This window comes from Aricia agestis, chromosome 5, assembly GCF_905147365.1.
Source record: "Aricia agestis chromosome 5, ilAriAges1.1, whole genome shotgun sequence".
Classification (NCBI taxonomy): Eukaryota; Metazoa; Arthropoda; class Insecta; order Lepidoptera; family Lycaenidae; genus Aricia; species Aricia agestis.
Window position 1 is genome coordinate 1,022,975 of NC_056410.1, and position 26,627 is coordinate 1,049,601.

At 35.2% G+C, this 26,627-nt stretch overlaps 2 protein-coding genes across 5 annotated transcripts in view; one reads left to right on the forward strand and one right to left on the reverse strand.

Annotated features, from left to right (window-relative positions):
• LOC121726801 (copper-transporting ATPase 1) overlaps positions 1–15,408 on the reverse strand; it is a 44,605-nt gene extending 29,197 nt beyond the window's left edge. For 2 of the 4 annotated variants that reach the window (XM_042114327.1, XM_042114331.1), the window contains exons 1-2: positions 10,154–10,338; positions 5,515–5,729 (exon numbers count right to left, since the gene is read on the reverse strand). In XM_042114327.1, the coding sequence (XP_041970261.1) occupies positions 5,515–5,582 (68 nt within the window). In that variant the 5' untranslated portion in view covers positions 5,583–5,729; positions 10,154–10,338. Of the gene's footprint in view, positions 1–5,514; positions 5,730–10,153; positions 10,339–13,618; positions 13,660–15,147 lie in introns of those variants that run through there. The other 2 variants (XM_042114330.1, XM_042114329.1) reach the window with 2 other exon arrangements.
• Positions 15,409–23,380: 7,972 nt separating this feature from the next.
• Positions 23,381–25,283, forward strand: LOC121726802 (glia maturation factor beta). Its single transcript, XM_042114333.1, has 3 exons — positions 23,381–23,626; positions 23,976–24,085; positions 24,867–25,283. Exons 1-3 carry the CDS (start codon positions 23,519–23,521, stop codon positions 25,072–25,074), a joined length of 426 nt encoding a protein of 141 aa, XP_041970267.1. The 5' UTR covers positions 23,381–23,518; the 3' UTR covers positions 25,075–25,283.
• Positions 25,284–26,627: the final 1,344 nt, after the last annotated feature.

A 26,627-nucleotide genomic window follows, 5' to 3' on the forward strand; every position in this document is an offset into this window, starting at 1 on the left:
GTGCAAATCGACCGTCTTGTCGCTTCAAGGGGTATCTTTCAGATTCTTTTATTGCTACTAATGAACTATACTTAGCAGCCTAAAAACTTTTTGCAAGTTCATATAATATTATACGAGCTTATAAATAATAAGCTTTTACGTTAGGTTTACTATTGCTTATTTCGGTCACTTCTTATAACGTAATTACTAATAGCAGAGCAAGAATCCTAATAACTAGTTTCCAACGAAATGCTCTACCAAGAGCCACTATCTGCACTATTTTAGTCCCCATGCTTGTTTATTTAAGAATTATCGGCGTGGAACGATATGATAAATGATAAGTGGTATTTGAACCGTCAGCAAACAAGACGCTCCAAGTGAGTACTGAGTGCTGCGTGCAGAGGACTGTGTGAAATACTTTGTGTAGTCGATAGTATATGAATTGTGACACTGCGCTCTAGTTGATGGTAGAAAGTTCCCGAAAGTCATCATCGATCTCTTTATGTTACCTATATCATCTCTCTACATCTTATATATTGAAACGAGCAATTCTTGTATATATACTAGCTGTCCCGGCAAACGTTGTTTTGCCATATATTTTTTTTTTGTATGAAAAATAGATGTTGGCCGATTCTCAGACCTACTCAACATGCTCACAAAATTTCATGTGAATCGGTCAAGCCGTTTCGGAGGATTATGGCAACGAAAACTGTGACACGAGAATTTTATATAGGTATCTAATATATATATCTAATATATAGTATAAAATGTCATTTTATTCGTGTTTTATTGAATATCGGTCAAACAGCTACTTATTATATTATGTGAGGTCTCGTAAGTCTTTACGCAGCAAAGAACACATTAGTATCGTTGTGTGCAGTTGTTGGGAAATAATGGGCATTTGATTGATCTAATCTTGGTTTTTACTAAATCTTTTGGCCCTCAACCAAAAAATAAGTCAATTCAGACTGCGTCAGTGTAAAACTAAAAAAGAAAATCTGGACAAATCATTTAAAAATAGCTAGTTAGAGTGTTTTGCTCCTATACTTCGGTAATTGCTTCGGTAGAGTACACATAGATACGTCAGGCAAAGCCGGACCTTACAGTACAGTTGGTCCAAAAAGTTGGTCAATCAATTACACTCGCAATCGTGACATGACACTCCACGTCATGAGCCCTCAAGGCCCTCAAGGTCTACGTGTGTCGTTAACGTACATACTACATAGCCCGGTCGCCTGATAGTGACATTGGGAGGTCATTGTACTGGTGCTGGCACTGCTGGTACTAGTTTCTTTTACACACGCACGACATTGTGAACGTTGTGAAAATAACTTAATGGAACAAATAACAATATCTCTCTACCCGACTTTTTCATCTAAGTATTTTATAGTTAGTAGTTAGTAAGTTTTCTTTTTAAAGTACCGAGGTAAATATTTCGATTAGATAAGCAAAAATTTGATCAAACATAAACCAGTTTTCCTTTACACAGGTCAAAATGAAGTCGTTTTCCCTGTCTGCTTACTTTAATCTTTTAAACTAGTCGACTAACAACAGATAGGACTGACTTCATATATAAGTTAGGTAAATGAACCTGTAGGTATCGTACATTGGGTCGCTCTTGCTGTAGCATAATATAAAGTATAAACTAAATAGTAAGTAGGTACATAATTACGGATAGTAGATAGACAGTTGACTGCAAAGAAGTTATAAGCATGAGATGCCTTGTTAAGCCTCGGTCTCAAAATAGTAACTTAATTGTCAATATGAACATGTATTTCAACTTCTTACAGGTAATGTGGCAGTCTATTGTCCAAGAATACCTCGTAGGCCGCAGTGGATATAATTAAAAGCATTATCTGAACAACAACAACACATTTCCTTTGGAATTTTTTCGTTGCCTCCAGACTCCAACCCAACTGGCAACTTCGTTACACCTAAATTTATTTATCTCGCAGTAACCGTACATTTTCTGGAATAAAAACTAACCTATTTCATTTTTGAGACTTAGACCGTACAAATTTTTACCGATCTAGCTTCCATCTAGACTCTAGCTAGGTACAGAATCAGTTTAGCGGTTTCAGCGGCGAAAAGGTAGACATTAGACACACTTTTTCATAATAATATTAGAACGAATTTTACCTTTTACACCTTAACATAAGAAAATACTTATTACCCGTTTGATGTATGAGCTAAGAATATTTATTGATTAACAATTCAGTACTACGTGGGACGCGGGACGCCCACAGTCGAGAATTTAATATAGACCATACCGACTCCTACTGAATACTGGTATGTCTATTATGAACTCCAGTCTATAACGTATTGGATGCATAATGATTGGTTGTTTAATATGGGAGGAATCATACGATTTTGTAAATAGTAAACTTTAGTACAATTTAATATAAAAATATCCCTTTTCCTGCTTTAAAAGGTTGGTAGGAATATATTTTCATAGCTACGTATTCGTAAAGTATCAACTAAATGTGTGGAAGTCGTCATCATACTTATAATAATTTTCGATAGTAGATAGATATACGTTTCGAATATTCTATATTAGTCCACAGGAAAACCCAACAAGAATTGAATCATTCTGTATCGAAATTAAAAATGAATATTATTTCTTTCTATACTCAAACAGTTTCAAGAACCATGACGTCTCTATATTATTAAAAAATAATCGGCCAAGTGCGAGTCGGACTCGACATGAAGGGTTCCGTACCGTTATAGAGCAAAAATAGGCCAAGAATTGTGTTTTTTGTATGACAGCCTTCTAAAATTGTTATTTTATTTTAATATTATTTTTAATTATTAAGATATAATACAGATATAATTAAGGCATTTTTGAAAATTTCAAGTACCTACCTGTTTCCATTATTGATAACAAGCAAAAAAGCCAAAAAAATCATACGTGGGAGAGCCATGCTTCGGCACGAATGGGCCGGCTCGACCGGAGAAATACCACGTTCTCACAGAAAACCGGCGTTTCGCCGAGTGAATGAGTTTACCGGAGGCCCAATCCCCTACCCTATTCCCTTCCCTACCCTCCCCTATTCCCTTCCCTTCCCATCCCTACCCTTCCCTATTACCCTATTCCCTCTTAAAAGGCCGGCAACGCACCTGCAGCTCTTCTGATGCTGCGAGTGTCCATGGGCGACGGAAGTTGCTTTCCACCAGGTGACCCGTTTGCTCGTTTGCCCCCTTCTTTCATAAAAAAAAAATCACGTTTGTTGTATGGAAGCCCCCCCTTAAATAATATTTTTATTTTGTTTTTAGTATTTGTTGTTATAGCGGCAACAGATATACTTACATAATCTGTGAAAATTTCAGAAGTCTAGCTTTAGTGGTTTTTGAGATACAGCCTGGAGACACACAGACGGACGAAAGGATGGAAAGACAACGAAATCTTAGTAATAGGGTCCCGTTTTTACTCTTTGGGTACGAAACCCTAAAAATACAGTCGAACATATAACCTCCTCCTTTTTGGTAGTCGGTTAAAAAGAGTATTACTAGATGACGCCCTCAACTATTTTGCGCATAAACTAGTTTATCGCGCGGAAACCGTAAATTATTCCGGGATGAAAAGCATCCTATGTCCTTTCCCGGGGCTCAAAGTATGACCATACGAAATCGCAGCAAAATCGGCATGGGCCTTTCCTTTCTCTCTAATTAAAGAGAAATTATTTTGTGATATTGATCAGATATTCCATGGTATTCCCCATCCACCTTTAATCGAATTATCATTACAGTCGTTCTATGTGATAACCGCTATCATATCATTTAATATTAGATAAACACGAGTACCTACTGCGACTGATTCTAATAACTAAAAATCAAGTTTTTAGTCGACTTCCAAAAAGGAGGAGGTTTCTAAATTATATAAAAGTGATAATCATAATGTAAATACTAGAAATAAGAACAAGTTAGCAATACCAATGTTCAGACTAGCCAAAATAAGCAAATCCTTTAAAGGCCAATGTATACGCCTATACAATAAAATCCCAGAAAATGTTCAAAATCTACCTTTAAACAAATTTAAAAAAGCAGTTAAAGAACGTTTGTGTGCTAAAGCGTATTATAAAGTCAATGATTTCTTCGAGGACAGCACACCTTGGGAATAGGGTGGCTCCATGCAGGTTACTTTTCTTTTAATTTTGTTACATAGCTGTAAGCCATAAATAACATTGTAATTTTCCATTTTTTTTTGCAAAAGATGGCCCCGTGCGAGTTTCTTACGCCGGTTCTTCTCGGCGGGGTAGTTCCCGAACCGGTGGTAGGCAACGTAGTTTCTTCGTTCGACTTTCAAAAAGTGTATCATGATACCCATTTTGAATAAAAATATATTTTATTTTATTTATTTATTTATATGTTCTTTTTAGGGTTCCGTACCCAAAGGGTAAAAACGGGACCCTATTACAAAGGCAGAAGACTTCGATGTCTGTCCGTCTGTCTGTCTGTGTGTCTCCAGGCTGTATCTCAAGAACCGCTATAGCTAGACTTCTGAAATTTTCACAGATTGTGATATCTGTTGCCGGTATAACAACAAATACTAAAAACAAAATAAAATTAATATTTAAGAGGGGCTCCCATACAACAAACATGATTTTTTTGCTATATTTCGCTCGATATCAATAATGGCAATAGATAAGCACTTGAAATATTCACGAAATATGTACTTACTCAGTTTTATTTGTACTTTAATAATTTATAATAAAATTTAAATAAATAAAATAATTAAGGGGGCTCCCATACAAAAAAACACAATTTTCAACATATTTTTGCTCTGTTGTGGTACGGAACCCTTCGCGCGAGAGTCCGACTCGCACTTGGCCGATTATTTAAATATTACGTTTAATATGTTCTTTTTTATGTTTTCTACTTTGTATTGAGAAAAGGACAATTAAAATAGACTGTATTGAAAGGTGCTATATATTGTAGATATATTGGTCTTGTCTCACAAAAAAACTCCTAATCCTATACTTTGGCTGTATGATGTATATTTTGTCCCGTGCATTTTAATAAAGATGTTTTATCTGTTTTATAATCATCAAAATTCTCCCTTACTGCATTACGTCGTTGCGCGTTGGGATATTCCATTTTAAATAATTTTAAGAAAGTAAAGACGACAAGTAATCCATTGGTATCAGAAAAAAAACATGATAAGTAGTACTGTTTCGTATCTATTGTATCATGTAGACTCTTGCAATTAATCTTTGTAATTATCAACATAAAATCAGCAATCAAAACCACGCCGGAACCAATAGCCACTGTTATCATGTTACATGCATAATTTATATCAAATATTACAGCTTTTTGCTGTCAACAAGGAGGTGCACATCAGGTAGAAATAGGTATTTTTAACGACATAATCCATTAGGGCTCAGGACCTTAGGACTTATCGCCTTTTTATTTCCAAACAAGGTTCGACTGTTCTGGAGGATAAGCTGCCTGGGATGTTACACCTAGAAACCATTATTTATAAAACTTTTAGTATTCGATTTTTAAAATGCAACTTCACATATACACGTGACATATTACCTGACATCCTCGACCTCCTCCTCGCCCTCCGCGCCCAGGCGGCTGTACTTGAAGCCCCGTGACAGCATCTTCGCTACTTTTCACTTCAATTAACTTCACTTCACTTAGCTTCGATTAAAACAAGCATTTCACCGTTCACTTCCCGACACTTTCGTTGATGGCGTCAGTTTATGCAATTTGTCGGCTTATAACTTAGCAGGCTGTTTGAGGGAAAACTATAATGATATTAACAATTATTAAGGCATGGAATAAACTGCGGATAAAGTCCATAAACACGAGACAAAGACAACAAAACAGAAGAAAGACAAGTTATCTTGCAGAGTTACTTTTACAGCTTAACACTGTTAAAGGTATGAGAAGACATGGTAGAGACTAGACCACACTAATAATGTAGAGAATGCTACAGTAAAATGTAGAGAACTATATACTCTTCAATACTGGCGTATTATAGTCTTAAGTTAGCCTACACGAAGGGCTACCGAAGAACTCCAACCAGCTCGGAGGTTTGTGAGCAACTGCCGCTATCTGTGGGGCTCGGCCAATATTTGATCGTTATCGATATTATCATTTGTTAGTAAAGAGTGCTCTATTTGCTGACCCACAGCGAACCGACTTATATCCCCAATCGCAGCTTGTCACAATAATTTTACGACGCGAATTTAAAATCCTCCAGAAATTTCTTTAGATATTAAAGGGTTGAGAGTTATGGCTTATCATTGAGCTCTTAGCGAAATCATAATGACTCTATTTAATTTGCCAAATTACTACATCTACAGACTACTTTAATTGCTTATGTTTCATCTGCATGAGGTAACATGAGTGATGAGATTAAAAGACGTAGAGTTTTGGTGTCCCGAATCCTGATACACGAATTCCAAGAACCGTAGGTTTTCATACACCCTATATTATCTAGTCAAATATAGGTTATCGTTGTTTACACCACAGTAATCTGTGGTAATAATGATATCTGATTCCTAGGATTGGCGCATTTGAATTGTTCATGGCGTAATACAAGGTATTAGTGCACACGGGCCCATGTCTACTGTCTGCAGGTTTCGTGCAGTTTCGGCCTAAAGAATTACGCGAGAATTGTACATTTACCCGCAAGAAAGCCTATGTCCTTCCGCATAGTCCACACTAAATATCCGTGTCAAATTATATAAAAATCTGTCCAGTGGTTCGCCGTTCGCGACAATAACAAAATAAATAACAAACAAATAAATAAATAAACATACTCTTTAGTTCTTTACTCTTCAGCTTCAATATTTCTAATTTTTTTTAATTAAATTTGGGGGCAAACGAGCAATCGAGTCACTTGATGGAAAGCAACTACCGTTGCCCATAGTCACTCGCAACATCAGAAGATTTACAGGTGCTGTGCCGGCCTTTTAACTTTTAAGAGGGAATACACTCTATTCTTGAAAGTTTACAGGTCGTATTGGTCCGGAAATATTGTAAGCGACATTTCGTTCCAGAGTTTTACTGTGCGTGGAAGAAAGTTACGCGAAAAACGCACTATGAAAGAATGCCAGTTGCCATTCATAAATGTGGTGATTGATGAGGAAGACGGTATATTTTTCGCGTGGAACGATGGCGGAAAGTTGCAGGAGGTATGATTCCGAAAAATTATTCGGAGCACTCTCCGTGATACACCCGATAAAGGATGCAGAGCGAAGCCACATCTCGGAGTAATTCCAAGGAGTCCAGTCGAGCTAGATATAATTATGTGATTTTTGTTTCCATCGGCCGCACTCAGAGACATAATTAATGATGATTAAACTTCGATCTCATAGAGTTTAACAAATAATGTATATGGGGCTTATGGCAAAATCTTCATTGAATTACAGTTAAGTAATTAATATTCGTCTCTGAGTGCGGCAGTATGTATTGTGGAGCTGATAATATATCATACTAGATCAGTGTTTAACACGCCCATCGCTGGCAGAAGCCGCGCCGGCTGCAGGTGCGGTCGAAAAGCCCCTTCCTTTGTTTACGTTGCAGTTAAAATGGAAATCACGAGCTACGTAATCGACTTTCACTATTAATTAATGTAACTCCGGCGCCTATAGTTTACGCTTAGTAAAGTTTTCCACGTTCATTACGACTACAAGAGGACGCGACGCGATATTATAAAATGCTCATTACTCATTCGGATAATAACATTTTTAACAAAGCAAGAAAGGCAGAGCGACAGTGCCTGCACCTGTTTAGGAGTAATTCTGAAATCTTTCTTCCGCTACTTAGTAGACTGGTGGATTGTAAAATCATATAGATATTACCACGTTCAGGAACCACGTATTCATGGCGCGAAAACGTGGTTGGGCGCGACTTGCGAGTCGCAACAATAAAGAGCACACAGTGCGAACTGGTGATCTGTGATTCGGTCTCTTCATAGGTAATGACAGTTGTAAATATTTTAGAATATTGTTTCATATTTTATAGAAAATTTTTTTATATAACACTTTACTTAAGTTTGCCATAATATATACCAGCCTTTCCCAAAGTGGGCGATAACGTCCCCTTGTGGGCGCTGAAGGTCTGAAGGGTGGTGTGGGACCCAGAAAAACAATGGGGGCGTTGTGGAGAGGCTTGGGGGGTGATTTCTTTCATCAGGATTTAGGATGCATTTTAAATTGAAACCATCGGGGGCCTAAAATATAATTTGTTCTTATAGTGGGCGGTAGACAAAATAAGTTTGGGAACGTACGATTACTTACCATACATTCATATTGTCAATACCATGATTTTGCAAATAAACTTTCTTATTGTTATTCTTTTTACTAGAGATCGCCCAATGGTCGAAATTCGACCTTACTTTCAACGACATTAGGACTACTACATATAGGTAGTAGTCCTAATGTCGTTGAAAGTAAGGTCGAATTTCGAATTTGTAAAAAATATTGACTTTATCATTTTTTTTCAACTCTTGTCTCTGGGACTTAGCTGATCTCAGACTGGCCGTGTAAGCATTGTCTCATAGTATCTTAGATTCAATAAAAAAACTATAATCCATTTTCAATTTGTCAACTTGTTAACAGATTTCAACCATAAATAAAAGAGTATAATTCGTATGTATAGGCTTGTCACTCAAAAATCTGTCATTTCTCATGTGTGTGTGTTGTAGTGTGTGTAATGTTTTATTTGTGAAGAAAATGTATAAGCATAATTTTAAAATAATATTAGCTCGATGCACTCCTTCACCATATAAACTATAACTGTGCAAAATTTCATGCACCTACGTTTCCCCATATTTCGTAAAAAGGGTTACAAAGTTTTTCGTTCGCGTATTAATATTATGATGATAAATGATTTCTTACCAGCAACACTATATAAATTGATGCAATAACACAGGGTTTTTTTGGAAACATATTTTTTTAATAATTAAAAATAGTCTGTCCAGGAATTTTTAGGCAACCTATTCTTGATCTATTTTCTTATATACTAAATTTATTTTAAAATATATTTTTCATTCTATTATCAGCTCGGTGAAGGTCGATCGAAGCTCGGATTTTAGACCAGATAGACGAAAATATACTAAAGACATAATATTATTATAAATCCTAATCTATATATATATATATATATATATATATATATATATATATATATATATATATATATATATATATATATATATATATATATATATATATATATATATAACTCAAAAGTGACTGACTGATTGACATAGTGATCTATCAACGCACAGCCCAAACCACTGGACGGATCGGGCTGAAATTTGGCATGCAGGTAGATATTATGACGCAGGCATCCGCTAAGAAAGGATTTTAAAAAATTCTCCACCTAAGGGGGTAAAATAGGGGATGAAAGTTTGTATATAATAATCCTTCTTAACGCGAGCGAAGCCGCGGGCAAAAGCTCGTTCTCTTATAACAGGTAAATGCAAAGTCTTCAATCAAAAAACAATTAAGTATTAATATTAGTTTGGTAATTCCCTTGCGAATCTTTGGACTTCCCACTACACTTATCTTAAGTCCTAAAACCAGCCGGAATTGTAGCATGGCAATTAGCCATGTGGCATAGATAACGCATGCCATCAGCCATGGCTATGTGGTATAGCAATGGCGTATAATCCTACCACTTTAACGAAGGAAAGTGCCACAAGTACTCTACATAATCTGTGGCTAGTGAGTAGTGGATTTGCGACTTCCTTGTTGCCTCACGATTGGGTAGACCGCTGTACGGTTAAGTAATCAACCGAAAGACTTTAACCGCCGTACTCAGAGACATTTAACTACGATTAACCTTCGACTTAATAGAGTTTGACAGATAATGTATGGGGCTTATGTCAAAATTTTGAATTAATTACATTTAAGTAATTAATGTTCCACTCTGAGTGCGGCAGTAAGACATTGAAAAGCCTAAACTTCAATGTCTAGAGAAGAAATAATAATTTAAAATAGGAATTTAAATGTCAAATAGTGAAGTAAGCTCTATAGCTTATCTTCCTATGAAGACTTTTAGAGATGGGAAACCTTATCGATAATGGCTAAAACGATCGCTATCACTGCTTGTTCTTATAGTTTTTCTCAAACAAGCCGGATGTTAATAATATAGCGCTTTCGCAAATTATTTGATTTTCCTTCGCCTATCTCGAAACACAACGACACGACGCAACCTTTTAACTGCACAAAAAAACTTATAAATCACAGTCACCTTCGCGAATCTGTCGTAGCCACATCTATTCGCAAAAAAAATAAAAAAAACGCACTGGCCACAAACAACACTGGCATTAAAAACTCGTTCGTATCACAATACACTTTCGAGTGAAAGTGCAAGATATCGTGGCCGACTTCGCTCAGCCACCACTACGCGCTGACTGCGACTGCAAATCCCACATAGTACCTACACCGGCAATCCGACTCGAGTGTTGTGCTACTTCACTATCGATAAAATGATAACTTTGTTGCCAGCAGTCTGTCTTGGCGCGGGGCGCAAAACACGTGTTATGAGGATAGAGATAAGACGGATATTAAATGTTTTAATTCTATTTGAAAAATATTGTCGAACATATAATATTTAATAACTGCTATATCATAATTTTGACCGCGCAAATTAAAATATGTACTTAATAAGTAATGATGCTTCTGTGACCTGTGCAGTGTCCACAAAACAGTTATAAGCCTGCTCTATCGGCAAACTAACACTGTCATCGTACAATTATTATCATTTAGATAAAACACTACAAAGTAGTAATAACTCTACAAAAATTAAAGCTGCTTGATGAGAAAAACACGTAAAAAGGCATCATTCAAGCTTAAAAAGTTACGTAGAGTATCGATAAATTTAAATATTTTATCGAATATATAACATAATATGTATTCACAACTTAATTCAATTTCATCAAGACAGGATATTATATTTGTTGCCATTGTGGTTATTTACTTGGACATGACATACATAATTAACTTTAAATACTTTATTCAAACAGCAGAATAGCAGAAAAGGGTATATGCATAGTATGTTATCTAATAAAACATTCATCATTATAATATATAGAAATAAGGCTGCCATCCGTCCGGATTTCCCCGGATTTGTCCTAGTTTGAAGGGCGTCCGGGGACCGCCCGGCCCGGCCGGGTTTTTGAAAAGTGTCCGGGTGAAATCCGGATACTTTTGTCGAGAGAAATTCAAATTTTCGTCATGCAGCAACAAACGAAAGATAAAAACTTGCTAACCACACACACTTCTTTGGTTTCTTCTTTAATCAAAAAGTACGATTTCAAGGACTTAAATTAAAAGGATTTTAACAAATTCTTGTTGGAAAAGAAAGATGTTTAGCCAAAATTGGCAAAACGTAATCGTAAATACTTTTTAAGAGGTGTCCGGGGAAATAACCATATTTCGGATAAATGTCCGGTATTTTTGTCGTGCTTACCGGCGACGGCAATTTAGGTGATGGCAGCCCTATGTAGAAAATATAAGGAACCATCCTTGTAAAATATCGACATAATAATGCACACGACACATCACTACAAGTTTATAAGGCCATTTACCGCTTGTACCGTCAATTACAAATACGTCCAAGACATTACAGACCTTAGCCAGCATATAATAGGATTCCTTTTATAACTTCTACTACTATGGTAGTTAGTAGTATCTCTAGGTCTAGAGTCTAGACGACGTAAGATATTTATTAATCTGAGCAATGACATTCCACTGGTGTTGGCCCAATTTTGAATTTGGCAAAACAGTTAGTCCAGCGTCCAGCCGCAACTCTTATATAACTGTATTTACCTCCAAACCGTTCACTGATTTCAATACAATAATATTATACTCCTTTTTAAAAGCCAGTTATTAAGTAAAAAAAAATAATTATTGATTGAAACTTTCATCAATTACGCTGTTGCAAACAACTGCATGACGCCTGAAGGTGTATTTTTTATTTGCCAAACGATTTGTACCACCCTGAAACTTTTTTTAACAGTTCCCTGTATGATCATAAATAGGACCCTGATAATGCCATACCTGTGGGAGGCAGCGAATATGAACTATATTATTTCAAAATCCTAAGATTTTATATGTAATTTCAAACGGTTTTTCAAGTATGGCGCCACTTTTTCCCACTACTACAAGTATGGCAAATATAATAATGGTCACATTCTATCGTATAATTTCCAAAAGTCCAAATGCCATACTGGTACAAATCGTCCAATTTTTATCACTTTTTTGCTCAAGTCCGAGAGTCATCCCGCCCCATGGTTACAATCTGTAACATCTTTTTTTGGTACAATTGCCAAATGACGAGACTACCAATGATGCTATGATGTAAAAAATGAGTTTGCGTATTTTATAGTCGTATTTTTGAAACGTGTCAAATAAATAAGTATTTCAAGTATGCCAGCACTTTTTCCGCCTACTAGAAGTATGGGAAAAATAATAACGGTCATATTTTGTCAAATACTTTCCATAAATTTAAATGCCATACTGGTACAAATCGTCTGGCAAAAAAAAAAATTACAACTTTGCAGTGCAGTGGTATGGCGGCCATTGGGCGCTGTCGGAAAAGTATGGCAAGGTGATTTTCGTGAATGGCTACTCGACGATGATTAGCTATGCAAAAATTAGCCTGGTACAAATGGTTTAATTTTTTTATTAAAATTAACGTATTCGCGTTGGTATGGCGGGCTGTAAGCCGCACCCGACAAGTATGGCATTACGCTTTCGCCTACTTATTTTTTTTTCGACTATCTGAAAATACAAGCATTTTTGTGGAACAAATCGTTCGACACTCGTTAACACGTTCGATTAACGCCCACGCGTTTGGGCTGCCAGTGCGAGCGCTATGACAATCATTTTCCTTTTTGCCTTTACGTAATTATACCCCTGTAAAACCGCCATACTGGTACGAATGACCAAGAATTTTGTGTCAGTATCTCCAGGCCTATACCGGGATGAAAAGTATCCTATGTACTTTGACTTTTCCCGGGACTCGAAAATATCTCCATACCAAACTCCTCCTCGCCTCCGTGGTCTAGTGGTATAGAGCGCGGCTCTTGACTTGGAGGTCATGGGTTCGATTCCCGGCGTTGGAAACATGTTATTTCCAAGTTTGGTTAGGACTTAGGACAATGCAGGCTGATCACCTGATTGTCTGACAAGTAATATATCCATGCGTCGGATGGGCATGTAAAAAGTCGGTCCAGCGCCTGATCTCTCGCCGGTCGTGTCGGTTTTCCGTCCCACTGGGTTATGAGACTAAAGGAATAGAGAGTGCTCTTGTGTACTAAGCACACACTTGGGCACTATAAAATTACTGCTGCGTAACTGGCCTGGTTTCAATGAAACCAGCTACCGTCACCGAAACCGGTGTGTGAGCTATTATTATACCAAACTTTATCAAAATCGATTTATATAAGTGCCTTATAAAAAATAATAGCAATTCTCAAACTGAAAAAGGTGATAATTCTCATATTCAAGGTCTTGTGACCTAAGAGAAAGTAAAAGTTTGTGATTTTAGTGTTTGATGTGACTAGCTGATCTGATAGCTGCTAAGATTGAGACATTGTTTTTTTTCGAAAACTCCTATAATACTACTTAGTATTTTCATTAAAATAGACCTACTTTAATTGTAAAATTGTTACCTGGCCATTTTCTTCTTATTGCTTCAAACCCAAGAACACATCTGTAAAAGAAAATTAAAATATTATATATAACCACAAAAATAGGTGGATTGTTTTGAAATTGAAAAAATATTATATATTCATTATAATATTACATTTTCTGTGTGAAAGTAAAAGAATACTTGCAATAGTATATTTTTTTAAGATGTTGTTGGTTGTGCAAACAGGTAAAATTTCCAACATTACTATAATTTGTATATTTTGATATGACAAAAAAGTGGCATAATATTATGTCCATTGCTGTGGTCTTTTCCTTATGGTTGTGGTCTGCCTGCCTAGCATACACCAACAAGATATCTCACTCTACATGTTTTCTCGATGTTTGATGGTTGACCCTAGCATGACAAACATTTTTTCCCGCATAGATCTATCATCGAAATAACACATTTTTATAGAGTTTTGTCGAGATAATGTTGAGATTTTGACATTATGAGGCAAGTAGTTTTTGATTTTGAATCTGTTATTATATATATATATTGTTTTAATGTTATTAGTGTCTTGTCTAGTCAAAACCATGTCACATGCACAGGAATTCAAAAACCTTTCTGTCTTGTCTCACAGTAATAGTGAAAGGCTTAGATTTAGTCTTTAAAGTGCTGTAAATTGTAATGCTATTGCATCACAATAATTAACTAACACAGCTTACACACTGTCTTTGAAGAAATCTGTAAGCCGGATTAACTTTTTATTTAGATTATGTTTATCAGTAGATAATGACTGCTTAGTAACATAGCATAATATTTTTATCCCCTTTATGTAACACTGATGATCCTTTTATAAGTTACTACTTCAACACACTTAACATACATGTGCTAGTCATGTAAAATATATTTTATCAACAACAACAGAACCAACCACTGTCCACCCACCACCATTATATTAGGTGTAGTTACACATTGTTGTTACCTACCAAACGCGCCTACCAAATCCTGTATGTGTTTTTAGTCAAATATTCAGGGGTAAACAATAAACTATTTTATTTCATGATGGTTGGACTTATCAATAGATTAAAAATGTGGTATGGTGGCAAATCTTATTATGTATGAACTAAGATGTTTAATTTATTGATAAATCCATCAATCACTCAATAAAATAGTTTATTGTCTAATTTGACTAAAACACAATACAGGATTAGGCAGGCACAACAACGACATATAATGTTGTGTGATTATGATATAAGCTGACCCATATAGAGGAAGTGTAGTATTTGATAATATATATACAGTGTGTTGACACAACACACGGAATACATCTACATAGTAACAAACTTCTTTTGTTTGATCAAAAAGATACAAAGATACTCTAAAATGTAAGCGAAATATTTTTAGATCATATACCTAACTCTCACTCGTGTAAGATAAACAATTGATGTATATCTTACCGAAATCTGTTGATAAATACATTGTCTGAGTGAAAGTGTATAGTGCAGATACATTATAGATTTGATCTGTCCATTATTAACCTTTATACATATAAAAAGAAGTACTTACAACACCAAAAGACGTTGTTGACCGATATTTAGGCCACTTGTACACCTTCAACACCCATTTAACGCTGAATAGGCGATAAACTTAAATAGAAGAAACAAGTTTAGAATAATAGCTTTAATTGACAAAATAAATATGAGTGTCACTTTTAAGCACAATAATTTTGTAGAATTCTTCACTATTATTTAATTATAAAACCTTGTGTTTTAATATTAAAATGATAAAAAACTTGATTTACTAATTTTTGCACAGCCCAAAGGTTTTTGTTTGTAAAATGACATTTGGAATCGAATGAGTAATGATTACTGTCAAGTGTCAAACTGTGACTGTCATCTGTCAGTTTTTTTTTTGTTGGCTTTTGGCACTGACACCGGTTGTGTACTTTGCCACGTATTTTTTTTTTATGAAATAAGGAGGCAAAGGAGCAAACGGGTCACCTGATGGAAAGCAACTTCCGTCGCCCATGGACACTCGCAGCATCAGAAGAGCTGCAGGTGCGTTGCCGGCCTTTTAAGGGGTAACAGGGGAGGGTAGGGAAGGGAATTACAGGGGAGGGTGAGGAAGGAAATAGGGGAGGGTAGGGAAGAGAAAAGGGTAGGGGATTGGGCCTCTGGTAAACTCACTCACGCCTGTTTTCTGTGAGGACGTGGTATTTCTCCGGTCGAGACGACCAATTCGTACCGAAGCATGGCTCTCCCACGTCACAAACGTATACGTCGATTCAGTGGTAGACGCTTTACGGCTTTACTGAAACTTTCGACGGAGCTTTGGAGGGAACACAAAATTGAAAATATCACGTTTTTGGATATTGCATCACTTTCCTACACTTGTGCATATTATCGAATATGTTGTGGTTAATAACCTAACAATATTTTAAATTTCACATATACAAAGATATAATGTGAACGGTCGGCACCGCGATGTATTAATTGATGTACGGTGTACCTATTATTAATTATTATTATAATGCAGTCTTGTATAACGTATTTATGGTCTATGTATTATGACAAGCCCTGACATTATTGTATTAGAAATATGGTATGAAAGTATGTAGAGTTTTGAGGTGAATATAAGATATTATACAGTCCACGGTGTTTTCTTCATGGTCTTCGAGCAGCCGGATATAACAAAAGAGCCAGCGTATTATGTGGATAAGCAGTTAAGTAAATAGATTTATTTAAGAGATGAGTATTGAAATACGAGAAAATTTATAGCGGTTTCCTTGGCGACATACAAACAAGAGCCCATAATTTGGAAATATATTTTATCTTTGATTTTTCTTTACTGTTATTATTTGCAAGAATGGAAGGTTTAATAAGAGTGCAGAAACATTTACGAGTCCAAATGTTGAACGAGTATACAAAGTTTCAAAACATAACTCATAATGGCAAAATATCTCAATCTTATATAGAGGTGAGACTAGAGAGCTTAGAGAATACTTGGAAAAGATTCGAATCTAACCATTTTAAGCTGCTGACAATGGAGGAATTGCAAGAAGAATGTAGCTATTTAGTAGATAATATTTTTGAAGAAGGAAAGGAAGTTTTCTTGGAATACAAGGGAAAGTTGAGGGAATACCGGATGGATCATAGCTTGAATGGGCAAAAATCAGTAACGTTGCCAGAAATAACCATACCAATTTTCTGTGGACATTACGATGAATGGCCGTCATTCCACGACTTGTTTGAGACAGTTATACATAGAAATTCAAATTTAGCTAACGTAGAAAAACTGTATTATCTGAAGGCCCACATTAAAGGAGATCCAGAACAGCTGCTTAGACATGTACCAATTACTGCAGAGAATTATGAGAAGTGTTGGGAATTGATTAATAGAAGATACAGTAATAGGCGATATATAGCTAACAACATATTAATACGCTTATTTGATCAGGAAATTATAACTGTGGAGAGAAGCAGTGAATTAAAAACACTTCTAGATACAACTAATGAGTGTTTAAGTGCCTTGTCGAATTTAGGTTTCGATGTTTCGACTTGGGACATATTAATTAATCATATTGTCACTCAAAAACTAGACCAAGGTTCTAAAAGGGAATGGGAACAGAACATTAGTCATAACATAGAAAGCTTACCTTCTTTTACGGAACTAACAAAATTCTTAGAAGCTAAATTTAGAACATTAGAAATTTTAGAATTGGAAAAGAGAGAGACAAGACAAGAACCAAATATCGACAAACGGCCAAGATTAGAGCTGATAGAGAGTGGGCCAAGATTGAAGCCGGTACATAGAGCACAAGTTTTCCATGTTGTTGCTGCAACGTGTGGATATTGTAAGGAGGGTCACAAGATAGAAGAGTGTCAAAAGTTTCGACAAATGGAAATGAGTAGTAGGTTAGATTTTGTTAATAGCAATAGATTATGTTTTAATTGTTTAGGGTCATACCATAGGGCATCTAGGTGTAAGCAATCCAATGGTTGTCAATGTTGCCATAGGCGGCATCACACGTTATTGCACGCAGAAAAGCAACATGGTAGTTCACGAGGGTTGAATTGTACGAGAAAGCAGTGTCATGTAGCCTTTAATAAAACTGTATGTTATGACAAGGAAACATCGGTCAGAAGCAGGTCAGCAAATTTAGTGGACGATTATAATAGTATTCGTTATAATATTAGAGGTGATCCGTTCGCAAACAATTAAGGTTGCGGGAAATAAGAGATAGGGTTTTTTAATGTTGTGAACAGAGTAGTTTTCGGAACGTAGAATATGCGAGTGTAAGTGTTTTTTAATTGAAAGTCTACTTAGTTTTGGAAAAATATGTTATTGAGGTTTTTTTTCTATACTACCTATTGATTGTGGTGTTAGCTAATAAAGGTAACTTAACGTAACAAGGTATTTATTGAGTTTGTTTTATGTGTCGTAGTTTTAAATGAGGATGCTATTTTGCTTTAAAGTTATGTACGGTAGGGCTAGAGTAGTTATTATTGTGAATTGTAGTAATTTTATGATGTAAGACTTTCTAATAGGCAGGTATAATTATGTTTGTTTTGGTATAAAGAGATTATATTTGTGACGATTTAATGTACAGTTATGAATATATTAACTATTAAAAAACTGTTCCAAACTCGAAGCCTATTTATATATATATATTATGAGATAGCGTGTTTGTTTTTGTAATCCGAGGCGGTTTCTCTATTTCTATCTCTTTTCCCTTAAACGTCATACGACTTTTTACACCTGTCAGTTGCTCTTGACATCTAGATGTCAAACTTAAAAAGTATAAATGTCGGATGTCGAGAGCAGCGCGCTCATTGGCGGTTTGTTTTTTGATCCGTGCGGTTCTCTAGTATTTTAAAAATTTTAAACGGTGTTACCGTTCGCTTTTTAGATATTTTGTTAAGATTTTTATATTATAAATAATAATTATGGATAAACGCAATAATTCAGAAGAATTATTTTCGGTTTCGGCAAAACGTCCACGTCATAACAGTGAAGTTATAGACAATTTAATTTTACAGGTTAATAACATTCAGAATTATTTAAGTAACTTTTTACCCAGTGAAAATGCCGTGCAGGACAATAGTCCAGATGCAGACATACTGGACGCTAACATCAGCGGTGAGTTATTTGAAAACTTTAATTTGGAAGATGAAAATGTGCATGAAATACCTGGCTCTGCCGAATTAAATCAGCCTCAGTTAACACCTGTATCTGAGCCTTCGTTTTCTATGCCGGTTTCTACTATAGTTAAGGAACCAAATATACAAAGAGCTTCGCTAAGTCATATTGAAAAGCTAAAATCATTGCAACATTTTGAAACCGATAATTGGTCGGAAGTACGATATTCAGACGTACAAAAATTGTATTGTGCAAATCCTGGTTTTGTAGAATTGGATTGTAATGACGAGTTAAAACCGTATGAGTCGTCTTTAAATTTATCGTATACAGAACGTGGTTTCGCAGCCATTTCATTAGCCATCCTCAGACAAAATGAGGCATTGGAACAAGTAATTAAAGATTTTGTTTCGTGGTTAAGTTCAGTGCAAGTTACTGACGCGAAGTCAGTAGAATCTAAAATTTGCGAACTTTTTACGCAAGGGGAGTTTAGTAAAATCTCAAACGATCTTTTGCAAATGGCATGTGGCCATCGAGCCGATATTATACAGCAGCGCAGAGACGCTTTATTGAAATCGGTTAAAAATAAATTTGTTAAATCTACCCTCCGAAAAATACCCCCAACTTGTGAAAGTTTATTTAATAAAACCGATTTTTCGGCTGTTATTGATAAAAATGGAGGTAGTAGTAAAGTTTTTTGGCCTCAAAAATCTGATAAAATCCAAGCTAGAAAATCTTTTTCCGAAAATTTTTACAACACTGTACCTGCGCAAGGTCAGAACCTACTCCCACTGCCGCACAGTGGAATAAATTTTGGATACAATCATAATTATATACCGTCACAAAATATTGCACCCTTTAATTCTATTATGCAACCTGCGCAAGGTGTGCCAAACCAACCGATTTTTAATAATTTTCCACGTCTTCCTTCGCAAGGAAGGAATTTTCGTCCCAGAGGTCCTCGTCCCTCAGGGAGCGGGCTACAAGCTAATAAAACATATCATACCGCCTCTCGTCGAGACGGAAACTTTAAAAAGAAATACTGACTAATTCATAGCCCGTCAACTACAACTATTCCCAAACAGATGGGTAAAGTTAGGAGCGGATCCATACAGTTTATTAATCATGGGCTACAGAATTCGGTTCAAAATAAAACCTCTCCTTCATTTTACCAACATATAAAATTTTTTAGACCATCCGCTCCAAACTATTTCTTTCAAAAACATGGGGACCATAATTTACCAAGGCAACCTGTTTCAAATAATAATATACCTGCCATAAAGTCTGGCGACAGATTCCAAGGTATTCGCGTCTTTAACAAATTGGCTAGCTCAGATATTACGAGAGCAGGGAATACACCTAATCGTGTACTTGGAAAATTTTTTACTTGTTCGCCAGTTATACGTAAAGATGTTGCGCAAACATATAAATCTAACTTCGACTTTGTTAATTTTCCTAGGTTAGACAGTAACCTGGTTAAAATCTGCCCTAGATCCTCAGCAAACCTTACTGGTTTTGGGCAGAATGTGGGACCCGATCCGCAATCTAGAATGGTTACCAACAGACAAAACTCTGCGCATAAAATAGATATGTTTAGAAATATGTCAATTAAAGATGGCCAATTTAAAAACAATACAATTTTCAAGTCATCTCAATTTCGTGAGTCCTTGTGTCACGAGACTCACGAGAGGTCGCCTAGACTATTGAAATCTTTTAGACTTTTGTCAAAAGATACGGGACATGCCTCCAAAGAAATTATTCCCTGTGCCGATGCCGGCGTTTCTGGAAATTCAATAGTGGGTTCGAAACCTACATATTTAATCTCCGATTCATCTCAATCCGGTGTCTCATTACTTAGCCACCAGTACATTGGGTTCGGATTGGGGAACTCAAATAGACAACCTGCGCATGACAGTAACTTGGTGGACTCACGAGCAATCCTTGCATTCAAACCACAAAGAGATGATGGCGAATCTCAAAATTTTTCAAAATTTAATTTCACATCGAGTAAAAACCTCTATGTCAGTGCAGTCGGACAACATAACAACTTTTGCGTTTCTAAAAAACGAAGACTTTCAATTCCAATCTCTGTTAAGTCTGTCACGTCAAATATTTGCTATCCTGGATCGACACAATGTCAATCTATCATTTCACCATCTGTCCAGCCGGTACAATATGGAAGCAGATCGGTTGTCGAGACAAAAATTGACCCCATAAATATGGCATCCTCTGCCTCCGATCACCGAGATAATTTTCAGAAAAACGGTACTGCCGGTGATAGACCTATTTGCCCCTCAGTCAGCCCATGTAGTCCCCTTGTATCCAAACCTAGATTTAATGGGCTATCAGGCGGAAATTCACGACCCAAGTCGTCTTTGGAACTATCCCCTGGACTGGCTATTCTCACCCCCTTTTCTCATGCCTCGGGTACTTTCGCATTTGAACAACGCACAGATAAGCTATCTAATTATAGCACCAAGATGGGTGAAGGCCAGCCACCTTCTAGCCAGCCGAGCTCTAGAAGCTCCGTTCACGATCCTAAATCTAGACAAAGTCCTTGTCGATATAACGATCAATCAACTGTCTCCACGAGTACAGAACAGGGTAATGGAAGTTTGGAAATGTGGGGGTGGACCCAGGCACTAAAAGACTGGACACCCGATCAAATAAACCTTTTAAAGTCTAGTTGGCGTGAGTCTACTAGGAGGTCTTATGAGTGTGCATGGCGAAGGTGGTGTATTTGGGCCCATCAGAATAATATACCTATAGGCACTCCTACAGGGTCAGATCTTGCTAGGTATTTATCAGACCTTTTTCAAGTACATAAGCTTTCTAGAAATACTATTATGCTTCATAAATCTGTGGTCTCAACTTTATGTGACCCTAACGAATGTAGACAACTTAGTTCCCATCCACTTGTACAGCACATTTTAAAGTCAATTTCTAATAAATGCCCGAAAAATGAGAAACCTCCTATATGGGACATTGATTTTCTATCTACCTGGCTTTGTAATACTTTTAGTACAGATTTAAATTTATATGAGTGTTCTAGGCGTACAGCGTGTATTTTATTACTGTGTTCTGGAAGACGTATACATGATCTCACTTTATTGTCAATCGATCCTGATAACTGTTTAATATCAAACGATAGTGTCATTTTCTGGCCTAAATACGGTTCAAAGACCGATAATGCCGATTATAGGCAATCTGGATGGAAGCTGGTTCAGAATAATGAATCTCGGGCTCTAGATCCCACCTTTTGGATAAAATATCTAATTAGACTATCTAGAGCAAGGCGAGATAAATGTAAATTAAATAACTTATTTCTGACAGTTTGTGGTCCACCCAAAGTGGCGTCAAAAACAACTATTTCAAACTGGCTAAAATCACTACTATCCGAAGCAGGTATAAAAGCCACACCAGGTAGTTTTCGCCCAGCTGTTGCATCTAAAAATTGGGTGCAAAACTGGCGTTCGCAAAATGTATTTTTAAAATATTATAAAAGAATAATAAAACCTAATCAAGAGGTTAAGTCAATAACAAAATTATTTACACCTATTTAGATTTTGTTTTTGAGTTTTATTTTAATAATTGAATTTTACTTTTGTCTTTACAAATTATTGTTTAGTTAATTTTCTCAAATTATATATAATGGACTGACATGATTTAATTATTATATCCTTTATTTTTGTATCATTGAACTGTAAATAAACTAATTTTACTTGTACTGTCTTTTCCAATTTTATTTAAATTAATGTTTAAAACTTTTCACACCAGGCGATATCAAACACATCTCATAATATATATATATAAATAGGCTTCGAGTTTGGAACAGTTTTTTAATAGCAGCGTTTTACCTACCAATAAAACGCTTATTAAAACACTTTCCAAACTCGAAGCCTATAGTTTGTTTATCTGCCTGGTATATAATATAATATATATATATTATGTAAAACCAATGAGCGCGCTGCTCTCGACATCCGACATTTATACTTTTTAAGTTTGACATCTAGATGTCAAGAGCAACTGACAGGTGTAAAAAGTCGTATGACGTTTAAGGGAAAAGAGATAGAAATAGAGAAACCGCCTCGGATTACAAAAACAAACACGCTATCTCATAATATATATATATAAATAGGCTTCGAGTTTGGAAAGTGTTTTAATAAGCGTTTTATTGGTAGGTAAAACGCTGCTAATATATTCATGGCGGGGGAGTGTATAACGTATTTATGGTCTATGTATTATGACAAGCCCTGACATTATTGTATTAGAAATATGGTATGAAAGTATGTAGAGTTTTGAGGTGAATATAAGATATTATACAGTCCACGGTGTTTTCTTCAAGTCTATCAACTTTTTCTCACACTTTCCACTCTTTTATTGATCTAATTATTTCCTAATTATTAAAAAAAATCTAATTATTTAAAAAAGAATTATTTTCTAGACTTCGGGAAATGCCTTCGGCGAAAGCAACGAGTTAACGACATAAGAAACAGGTTTAAAAAAGAGATCTTTGGGTGAAAGCTAAAGTTCTTTGCCATTAAAAACAGTACTTAACGTCAGTGTCAAATTGTTGTCAATGTCATTTGTCAAAATCTTTTTTTTTCTGACATTTTTCTGAACTTCAAAATCTGAAGTCAGACGTCAGAAATCATAAGAAATATTTGCTACATAAACTAGTAATCTGTGTTTGCTACGCTGCCGCCTGTTTGTTTAAGATTTTTTCCTTTATTGTAAAATTTACGATCTTAAAATAGTTAAGTTGAGAATATTATATTACCCCTAAACCCTGATATTGAAAATGGCTGGCCAAAACGTAAATGTTTGCGACATCGGCGACGACGTGAAGGAAGTTCTCAAAAAGTTTCGCTTCCAAAAACATACTTCGAATTCAGCTTTAATATTGAAGGTAACATCAACTTTATGAAACTTCTTTAATAATTATTAATGGAAATGTTATTAAATACACTTGGAATTAAGTGTGGCTGATGTATTATGTTTACCACGCGCAATCACAATTTGCGTTCGTTCCGGATGTAATTTGATAATCGGTGAATCATTTGTGACTGTTTTCCACGGAATATAAGTATATTATGTTATATATTCCGTGCTGTTTTGCTTAATTCTTTGACTATTTAAATAATGAACAATAGTTTAGAAATTTGTATTACAAACAAAAACCTTACCCTTATACGAAGTTTTATGTTTAATGATGTTTAAATAACTTTATTTTATTAAGAATTTTTTGTCTATTCCAGGTGAATAGGGAGAAACAAACTTTAGAAGTGGACGAGGAGCTGGACAACATTGAGCTGGAAGAACTGCAGGACATACTGCCCTCTCACCAGCCCAGATTCATTGTTTACAGGTACACTCTAATCTCTACTAAAATTATTATAATATTATGTGAAGTTATCAGTGTAAAGGGACCTTACTGTCGGTATTGAGTTATTAGTATCCCCATAATCTACATTTAATAGGCTATCGAACCATGTAAATAACATGAGTAGGATGTAATATATTTTTAAAAAATATATTTAATCTCGAAAGTCGTAAAAGGTGATATTGAGAAAATCGCATTCAAACTTCGACATCCAAAAAAAGTATGTTGTTGTAGGAAGTTACATAGATATCATGTTTTTTGAGAAGTATGTTATATGGTCTTTTAGAATTTAACTTCAATTAAATAATTTTATAACTCCATTCCTGTTGTTTACCATGCCAAAGTGCATGATGTAATGAAAATGCCCAAGATGGTTTTTACTAAATATTTTATTTACATAAAGTATGTTTTCTATTGGATTTTATAAAAGAATAATATAAAACGGATCAGTTTTTACTAAATATAGACGTCTTCGATATGAAACAACATTGTTTGTTGTAAATATTGAAAAAAATTTTGAACAAATAAACATTGTGCTCCTACTAATCTTATTATTCAGTCAAAATCAACAAAAATATGTATTTATTACACTTAAACATAGCCAAATGAGATCAAAAAGTTTGTTAAGTAAAGTTTAGCAAAAAGCTGGTACAAACACACCTAGGATTTTCTTAATCTGCCACCCCCCCCTAATGCCCCCCTATCTAGAATCCTCGCTACGCCCGTGTCCCCCAAGGTTACATCTTTATTTTACTTTTTTTTACAGTTACAAAATGGAGCACAGTGATGGTAGGATATCATTCCCTATGTGCTTCATATTTTATACACCAAGGGATGCCCACATGGAGTTGCAAGTCATGTACGCCGGTACCCAACGAGCTTTGGCAGCAGCTGTTGGTGCTCCTAGACTTTTAGAAGTCCGAGAAATTGATGAGCTGACAGCAGACTGGCTAAATGAGAAACTACAGAAGTAAAAAATGGTAAATGTATTCAGGCATATAAAGACTTGTATTATTGTGATTAGATGAATGTGTGTATGTGAAAGATGTTAGTTAGTTTAGGCCTCGTATTTGTGAAGCTTTAAAAAATAAACTCTCAGTCTTTTGTGTACAATTTTAGAAAGATTGAGCTTATTGTGACATGGATATAATACAAGTTAAGTATAAAAATTTCTATATCCTTACTTTAATTATTTTGAGATGTTTAAAATTTGTGAATTTATAGTAATAATAGGTTTCAGGACCTATGTCAGTACTTTACATTGGAGCCCAAAGTATTTTGTGTGTTCATTTTGTCGTGTCCCTTGATTAATTTTGATTGAACTTAAAACAAAGAAATTGAAAATGCAACAGCATTTGAGCAGCAAAAAATAATTTGAAAAAATGTTTGCTGGTAATAATGTTTTGTAATACTATTATCAATTCTTTCATAACAACAATCTTTCTAGCAATATTCAATTTTATAGTTACTTTTTACATTCCTTGTATGCATTTTGCAATATTTTGATATTTTTTTAAGTATGTATGAAATTAAGACAGAATAGAGATGCTTTATTATGTTGTATAATGTATAGGATATACAACATTAATCCAAAGATTATTGAGATTCATTCTCTTACCACAAACAAGGTGCTCATGTATTTATTACTTATTACATAAGAGACAGGACTCGTGAAGTATTTAACAGATCTCTACAATGCATTTTAAAAATGTTAGTGATTTATATATATTATATAAGTATAGGCCAGTGTCTACAGATTTAATAGAAAAAAAAAAGTTTTTTTTACCTAATTATTCATTGCAAAATTATTACGTTTTCACTTAGTTTCTACCATTTTAAAAGTATAACTGCACTGGTCCATTAAAGTTGAGACACTTTAATTACTAGCTTAGAAATTAATTCTCATAATTGAAAATATTCAGTCCTCAGCAAGCTTTGTTATTCTGTCTCACTTTAATCTTTATTTCTGTCACATTCTGTCTTACTTTAAAGTAAGTAAACGTCTTCTTTGGAAAACACATGTGTATTAGGTTGTAAAATATAATTAATGAGTATATATTAAAAAAAAGTATTATATTTGGAGTGCCATTGAAATGTGAAATTGTCTGCACCACTGAAATACTCAGTTTTATGTCTTGCAAGGCTTATTTTCCACTTTGCCATTTATGTGATCATAATATTATGGAATAGGCTACTTGACCTCATTTTTTTCTTCATGCTAATCGCTTCATAATCATTCATTATTACAAAAAAACTAATATTTTAATATTTTACACAGTAGAAACCCATAAAAATGTTAATTGAAAAATATGCCTTATAAATGGCGCCGAAAACACTGTCCGCCATAGTGTGACGTCATACGTTTTGTGTTTTAAGCTCTCTTTATTGAACATTTTTTATGTGCTAAATGTACGAGTCTAAAAGTGCCCAAAATTATAAAAGAATTAAATAAGAAATTAGAAATCATTTGTAATGTTGAAAACTTTTGGAGAAAAGTTTTGGCCATTTCATTTTCCGTCTACAATAA

What these genes read in the sequence shown, in the direction of transcription:
- LOC121726802 (XM_042114333.1), top strand. Translation starts at nt 23,519, where the DNA reads ATGGCTGGCCAAAACGTAAATGTTTGCGACATCGGCGACGACGTGAAG. An exon ending in ATTCAGCTTTAATATTGAAG is followed by an intron (nt 23,627 to 23,975) that starts GTAACATCAACT and finishes TGTCTATTCCAG; the next exon opens with GTGAATAGGGAGAAACAAAC. An exon ending in CCCAGATTCATTGTTTACAG is followed by an intron (nt 24,086 to 24,866) that starts GTACACTCTAAT and finishes TTTTTTTTACAG; the next exon opens with TTACAAAATGGAGCACAGTG.